The sequence below is a fragment of the Chlorocebus sabaeus genome, chromosome 25 (genome assembly GCF_047675955.1).
Source record: "Chlorocebus sabaeus isolate Y175 chromosome 25, mChlSab1.0.hap1, whole genome shotgun sequence".
NCBI lineage: Eukaryota > Metazoa > Chordata > Mammalia > Primates > Cercopithecidae > Chlorocebus > Chlorocebus sabaeus.
Window position 1 is genome coordinate 19,820,658 of NC_132928.1, and position 7,329 is coordinate 19,827,986.

The window sequence follows — 7,329 nt, forward strand, 5'->3', positions numbered from 1 at the left end:
TACGATGGTAGTCCTATAAAATTATAACAACATTTTTACTGTACCTTTTTATGTTTAGATATGTTGATAGGTTTACAAATGCTTACCATTATGTTATAATTGCCTACAATATTCAGTACAGTAATATACCATACAGGTTTACAGCCTAGGAGCAATAGGCTACACCATATAGCCTAGCTATGTAGTAGATTATGCTATCTAGGTATGTTTTAAGTAGATGCCATGATGTTTGCACAAATGACAAAATCGCCTAGTAAAGCATCTCTCACAGTGTATCCCCATTGTGAAGTCATGCATACCTATAAAAATCAACTCAAAATGGATTAAAGATTTAAACATAAGAAAACTATGAAACTACCAGAAGATGATATAGGGGAAACATTTTGAGACATGGGACTAGGCAACAAAGTTTTAGATAAGACCTCAAAAACATAGGCAGTCAAAGCAAAAATAGACAAATGGGATTGCATCAAACTGAGAAGTTTGTGCATAGCAAGGGAAACAATTAGCAGTGAAGAGACAACCTGCAGAATGGGAGAAAATGTTTGCAAACTATATATGTGATGAAGGGTTAATATCCAGAATGTTTAAGAAACTCTACCCAATAGCAAAATAAACCCAAGTGACCTAATTTTAAAATGGGCAAAAGACCTTAATAGATATTTCTCAAAAGAAGACATAAAAATGGCCACAGGTATATGAAAAAAATGTTCAACATCACTGCTCACCAGGGAAATACAAATCAAAACCATAGTTAAATACCACTTCACTATAGTTAGAATAGCTCTTACCAAAAGACAAAAGAAAGCACGTGTTGGTGAGGATGTAGAGAAAAGGAAATGCTTACACACTGCTGGTGGGAATGTAAATTAGCACAGCCCCTAATGGAATGGAAAACAGCATAGAGGTTTATAAAAGATTAAAAGTAGAACCACCATAAGATCCAGCATTCCCACTAGTGGGTATATAGAGATATCTGTACTCCCATGTTTGTTGTAGCACAAGACTTGAAATCAACCTAAGTGCCAGCAGTGGATGAAAGGATAAATAACATGTAGTACATGTATACAATGGAATACTATTCAGCGATGGAAAACAATGATGTACTGTCATCTGAGACAAAATGGATGAACCTGGATGTTATGTTAAGTGAAATAAGCCAGACACAGAAAGACAAATAGTAAATAGCACATGATCTCACTTAAATGTAGAATGAATATATATATATATGTGTGTGTGTGTGTGTATATATATATATTTGCTGATCTTTGCTGATCTTATAAAAGTATAGAGTAGATCAGTGTGGTTAACAGAGACTTGGGGGGAGATGGGGGAGAGGAGGATGAGGAGAGGCTGGTCAAGGAGTACAAAGTTTCAATTAGATAGGAGGAAGAGTTCTGGAGTTCTTTTCCACAGTAGGGTGACTATGGTTAACAGTAGGGTATTGTATATTACAAAATAGCTTTTGAATGTTCTTACCACAAAGAAATGATAAATGCATGAGGTGATGGCTATGCTAAATACCTTGATTTAATCATTATATAATGTGTTCATGTGTGGAAACAACAAATTGTACTCATAAATATGTACAATTATGATGTATCAATTAAAATTTTTAAAAAACTTGAGGTCTTTTTCACATGATCTGCTGCTAGAATATGTCTTTCAAATTCTGTGGTCATGCAGTTGGGTTTTTGAACCTGAATTCTGTATTGTATCTTTTTCCCTATTCAGTTTCAGTTGGTTTTTCTTTGGTGCATGGTTCCAGCCTATTGAGTTGTTTTGAGTTCTGACTGTGCTATCTCAGCTCTGTGTCATCAACAGAATTGATAAGTATACTTCCTGTTACCTCTCCTAGGTTGTTGGTAAAATTACCAAGCAGAATAGGACAAAAGACAATTTTTATTCCTATGTTGGGGGAGGAACATGTTTGATCGTAACCAGACATAGCCTTGTGAGACTACCTCATAACTTTTATTCTGAAATTATTAAGCAAACCCTTTTTCCTTACTTTCCTCTAACTCAGAATTTTTCAACTTCTGCCCCATTAACATTTTGGAATGGAGAATCCTTTGTGTTGGCGGCTGTCCTGTGCATTAGAAGATGTTTAAACCCCCCTGACTTCTACCCTCTAGATGCCTGCAGTACTGCCCCCTCCCCTCACCCAGACACCAGAAATATCTTAAGACTGTCAAATGTTCTCTGGGGGGACAAAATTGCTTCTCCTTTCATTTACAAGCACTGCTCTAGCCTCATAAATGATTAATTAAACAATCAAGTATTTATTAAGAACCTACTATTTGCCTAGGACCAAAAGATTTCTGTGAACACTGAAGACATGATCCTTTACTTCAAGAAGATTGTACTATAAGAGACATGACCAAGCCCACAGAACAACTGGGAGAAAAAAAAGTCTATTACTGAGTGATGCAGTATGAGACTCAGGCTGTATGGCCTATAAGAACTCAGAGAATTGAGGAGACCAGTGAGAACAGAGATTTCAATAGCTCGGATTTGATTGGGTTTGGTAATTTGAATATAAACAGGCATGGGGAATTTCCTTCTACACAAACGTATAGGCATACTTATATATTTAGGCAACTTTATTTTTTTAATATATAGGCAAACTTTCAATGCATAGGCATTACTTTCTAAATAAAAAATCATGTAATCCCAGCACTTTGGGAGGCTGAGGAAGGCAGATCATGAGGTCAGGAGATTGAGACCATCCTGGCCAACATGGTGAAACCCTGTCTCTACTAAAATACAAAAAATTAGCTGGGCATGGTGGTGCACACCTATAGTCCCAGCTACTTGGGAGGCTGAGGCAGTGGAATCGGTTGAACCAAGGAGGCGGAGGTTGCAGTGAGCCGAGATTGTGCTACTGCACTCCAGCCTGGTGATAGAGCAAGACTCCATCCCGGGAAAAAAAAAAAAAATCAGAGCACACAGTTTCACATGTAGTTTGACAATGGGCAAAACACTTGTATTTGAAATCATACCTCCCTTGGAGAATTTGAGGTATGTGGTTTCAGAAGATGTGGAGGTAGTGAGTGGGTGGGAGGACATTCAGGTTGGAAGAGTAAAGTAAACAAAGGTGCAGAAAACCAGAAGGGAACAGGAAGGGACCGGGGTTCATGCTAGGCAGCCTGACAAATCAGGCAAGAGGGCCGGCTGAGATGGAAGCATATCACGGAGGCACTGAAACCTGGCATAAGAGTTTTAGTCTCAGATGTTTTTGAGTTCAGGAGCAGCAGAATGAAAGATATTAAAGGAAGACAGTCTGACAACGGATAGTTTAGGGCGAAGGTGCTAGAGGGTGAGGAGGATGGTTTGAGCAGTTGAGAGCCAGACAAGGTGGTAGCTGAATGGACAAAGGAGTAATTAATAAAAGAGGCATTTTGGAAGACCAGCAGGAAGGATAAAATTGAGTCAGTTCCTAGGAAGTTTCTTGGACATTGAAAGTGAGGCTCTGCCTTGGTATAGGGCTGAGTTTCCCATTTCGGAAACTGGGAGAGCCATGGTGCCACCGACATTCTTCTTTTCCTTTAAAACTCCAAATACATTTCTTTTTCTTGATTAATCTTACCACATTCTGATTGCTTTTTTCCTTTGGGAGTGATAAGAATAGATTTCAGAGAGAGATGGCTTTTGATCAGGGCCAGGAACACTGGGTAGGAATTGAGTTGGCAGAAATGAAATGGAGATGTGTGTAGGGCACTGGATAAAGGAGAGAGTCTGAGCAGAGGCAATGATGTGAGCCAGTGATATGTTTGGCAAAAATGCATAGCTGTTGATGAAAGGAGTAAAGTCCTGATTAGGACTGGTGACATGAAAAATATGAGGAGACTAGCATTAAGACCATGCCTCGGACTCCTGGCTAACTCTTTAAAGTATAAAATTTCTTTTGCTGAGCCCTATAGAGTCACCAAATTGGCTATTACTACAGATGAAGCTCTACACTGGAGGAGGAGGACTCAGATCTGCAACAACCAGTTTTTTTTTTTTTTTCTCTTTCTAGCCCAGAGTTTCTTACTATGATCTGGGTGCATGGGGAGGAAGGCTGGGTAGAGCTAGACTCATCATCTGCTTTGGTGTTCTTGGGAGCTTATCTCTTTTCCTGCCAGGTAGCTAGTTTTTCCTTTCTTTCCTGTCGTTCACCTCCAGATCTCCCTCCTTTCTTTTCTTCCCTTCTCTCTCTGTCTCTCTGTCTAAAATACAGTTGGGAAGAAAAAGTTATCAGCCATGGGAAGCTCTGGTGCACAGGTGTGAGGATCAAAGAGCTTTTCTGCCTTAGAATTAATCAGTTACCTCCCACTCACTCTAGCTTAGAAGTTGATCTACCTTCTCATCTTAAAATGCTAAATTTCATGGAAGTTATAAAAGTTTTTCTCTTCCCACCCCTAACAAGAAGGAAAAACGAGTCCTCAACAGACTTACCTGCATGTAGTAGCTTATTACACAGTTCCTAGGTGTGAAGCAAGTGCCTGACCTTCAGGAAGCTGCTCCCGCTGCAGTGCTCAGGTAAGACCCCATCACCGTCACCCGCCTGCTAACCCTCCCTGCTGCCCACCCCAGGATACCACACCTCTCAGGAATTAGATGAGATATGGTATAAAAAGTTTTTTATTTCAAAATGCAAAATGGTGGTCATTGTAATAATTAATAATAATAATATAAAAAGCATTTATCCTTCCTCCCTAGTGCAAAATGGTAGACGCATTTAGATAATTGACACATTAGTGGACGCGTCATGACAATGCAGTGCTGCACAGCAGCAAAACTCAATCCCAAACTCCTTTTGGTGGATGCTCGTGGTAGGTCAGTTCTAGATGTCAGTGGTTTCTCTGAAGTTAAGTCCAGATAAAAAACAGCACGTGCTCCTGCACTCTCCCAGCGGAGTCAGGCTCCTGTGCGCGCGACCCCTCTGTCTCTCCCTTCCTCTTTCGGTCTGTTTGTCTCTGTCTGCTGCCTCTCCCTCCCACTCCGCTGGTCTCCCACAGTTCCTACGAGGCGTGCGGCCGGTTGGAGAGGGCCCGGCCACCGAGGACGGTGTCCTGTTGCTTGCCTTTCTCCCGCAGGGCTTGCTTCTGGAGAGCCTGTCGCTCCAGGGCGGCCTGCAGCTCCGCCACGGCCGCCTCCTGGTCCCGCAGACGGCTGGCGGCCGTGAAGGGGCTGCACACAGTCTCCATCAGGCCGAGCACCACGCCGAAGAGGGCCAGCACGCTGCCCAGCACGTACAGCTTCACCATCTTCCCCTTGCGCTTCTGGGCCATCATCTCCTTGGCCAGGGGGATCAGCTCCTGGACCGTTTCCATCTCGGCTCTAGGCTCTGGGAGGCGGGAGTGACCTGCAGGAGGAGCAGCAGGAGAGGGGACTTCAGCCACCGAAGAACGGCTGCAGCCTCCCGCCACCCCGCACCCAGCTTATCTTAGGGAGGGCTCATAGAAAGGGGGACCACCTTAGTGGCAGGGCGCGAGCAGGAGGCAGCGCGAGCTGCAGTTGGCGGCGGTCAGCGCGTCCGTCGGTCCGACTGGCCTCAGCGTTCTCCTCCGCTCGGCAGCTGCAGCTCTTCCAGTTGGAGACTCCGCCGCTGGCACCGCTTTAGCGTCCGGAGGCCGCTTATATATTTTCTCCGAGACACGCCTCCTGGGCTCCCGGGCCCAGACTGGCTCGGCCAGAGCCCGGGGAACGCGGAGGGGGAGGAAGAAGAGGAGGGGGAAAGGAGGGGGTGGAACCCCGCTGGGACCTGGCAGGAGGTGGCCACGCGCTGCGCACGCTCCGACTGTGTGAGCTAGGGGACCCGGCACGCGCGCGGGGTCATCGGCAGCAGGGCACGCGGAAGGGCCAGTGTGCACGCGAAAGTCCCACTCTGGGCTAGCGCAGGGGAGGACCTGGAACCCAGGGAGGTGTCCACGGACATTTCTGACATGACGGCACCTTCTTATTGGTGTCAGTGGGTACAATCTTCCCTCGTCCAGGACAGCCTGACATTATAAATAATGAGGGAATCTGGGGTTCCATCTAATGAAAAAAAAAGCTTTCCTTTTTCTTCCGAAGGGTTATCATCTTCCCACGTGTGTGGCAATTGCATCAGAGAGGAGAAGGCAAGGGGGAGGGATCTGGGTAACAGAATAGAGCAGGTCACGCTTGGATAAAGCAATATGTGCTAATATTGTTTCTTTCCTGCCTGGTTGGTTTTATTTAGAGGTGCATGCATGTATAGCTAGAGTCAATTGATAGAAAACTATTCATTGATGGTGCTTTTATGCACAGAGGTGTGTGTGTGTGTGTGTGTGTGTGTGTGTGTGTGTGAGAGAGAGAGAGAGAGAGAGAGAGAGAGAGAGAGAGTAGTCTCTTTGCCTGCAAGCTGTTTCCTTATGTACTTCCGTGTATCAGGGAAGAGCCTTTAAATTCAAATTGTTCTCACTGAGGAGTGGAGTTGGGAGCTGGGGTATGGGGGATCGAGTATGGAAGGGGCTGTTGGTAGAAGTTTGTCTGCTATTCTAGAATGGAAGTATTTCATACTCTCCTCAATAATTCTCTGCCACCCTCCTGGGTTTGGGGGTACAACTTCACTGTTCCAGCTCAACTTCAGCTTTGAAGCAGTTTGTGGGCAGAAGGGTGTGTAGTAGACAGTTTAAGAATCCATAGTGTGAGTACTCTTGGACGTTGAAGATGTAGGATTGATTTTGATCAGGATTAGATATAATCACCTGGGGCCAAGGGAGCGTTCTAATTTGGCTTTGGTTATGGATATGCCAGAATTAGCAAAGTAGGGGAAAAGGAGAGGCAAATTGGCCAACGGGCTTTAAGCAGAGAAAGGGAGGGGGCAGGGGAAAGAAGGGGAAATCAAACTGGCCAGAAAATTGCAAAGGTCAGTGATGCAATCTTGCAACAGCCTTTGCAGTCAGTCAGACTGAGCCTGAAGGGCGGGACAGGGGAAAGGGCTGTCTCCAGGGATCAAATATTTTAGTTTTTGAATTGTTAACAGGAATCTTTCTTGGGGGGTCTGAAGCAATTTCCCAGATGGTTCAGTTTAAAAAGGCAGCAATAACAACTACCCTTTGCCTTGGCTATTAATAGTTCAGGCAAGGGCTTGTGTGTGGAGAATGGTCAAGGTTATCTAAATAGCTTATTTGAAATTCTACATTTTAGAATTTAGTCTGTTTGAGTCAAGGTGACCAGGGGCCAAAGAGGATTGATTATTCCTGGAGGATTGTGTTTCCTGCTTATTGTTCTTTTAACCTTGTCAGGCAGGAAAATTCTGTAATAAGGGTTCCTGCCAAGTTTAATATCAGTCTTGGTGTTTTCTTTGAATGTTCCTTA

General features: G+C 44.2%; 1 protein-coding gene across 1 annotated transcript; it reads right to left on the bottom strand.

Annotated features, from left to right (window-relative positions):
- Window positions 1–4,610: 4,610 nt before the first annotated feature.
- On the bottom strand, window positions 4,611–5,599 carry G0S2 (G0/G1 switch 2). Its single transcript, XM_007988593.3, has 2 exons — window positions 5,462–5,599; window positions 4,611–5,350 (listed from the first exon to the last, which is right to left on the bottom strand). Exon 2 carries the CDS (start codon window positions 5,316–5,318, stop codon window positions 5,007–5,009), a length of 312 nt encoding a protein of 103 aa, XP_007986784.2. The 5' UTR covers window positions 5,319–5,350; window positions 5,462–5,599; the 3' UTR covers window positions 4,611–5,006.
- Between the last annotated feature and the right edge of the window lie 1,730 nt (window positions 5,600–7,329).

Coding starts and splice junctions, on each gene's coding strand:
- G0S2 (XM_007988593.3), bottom strand. CDS start 5,318: ATGGAAACGGTCCAGGAGCTGATCCCCCTGGCCAAGGAGATGATGGCC.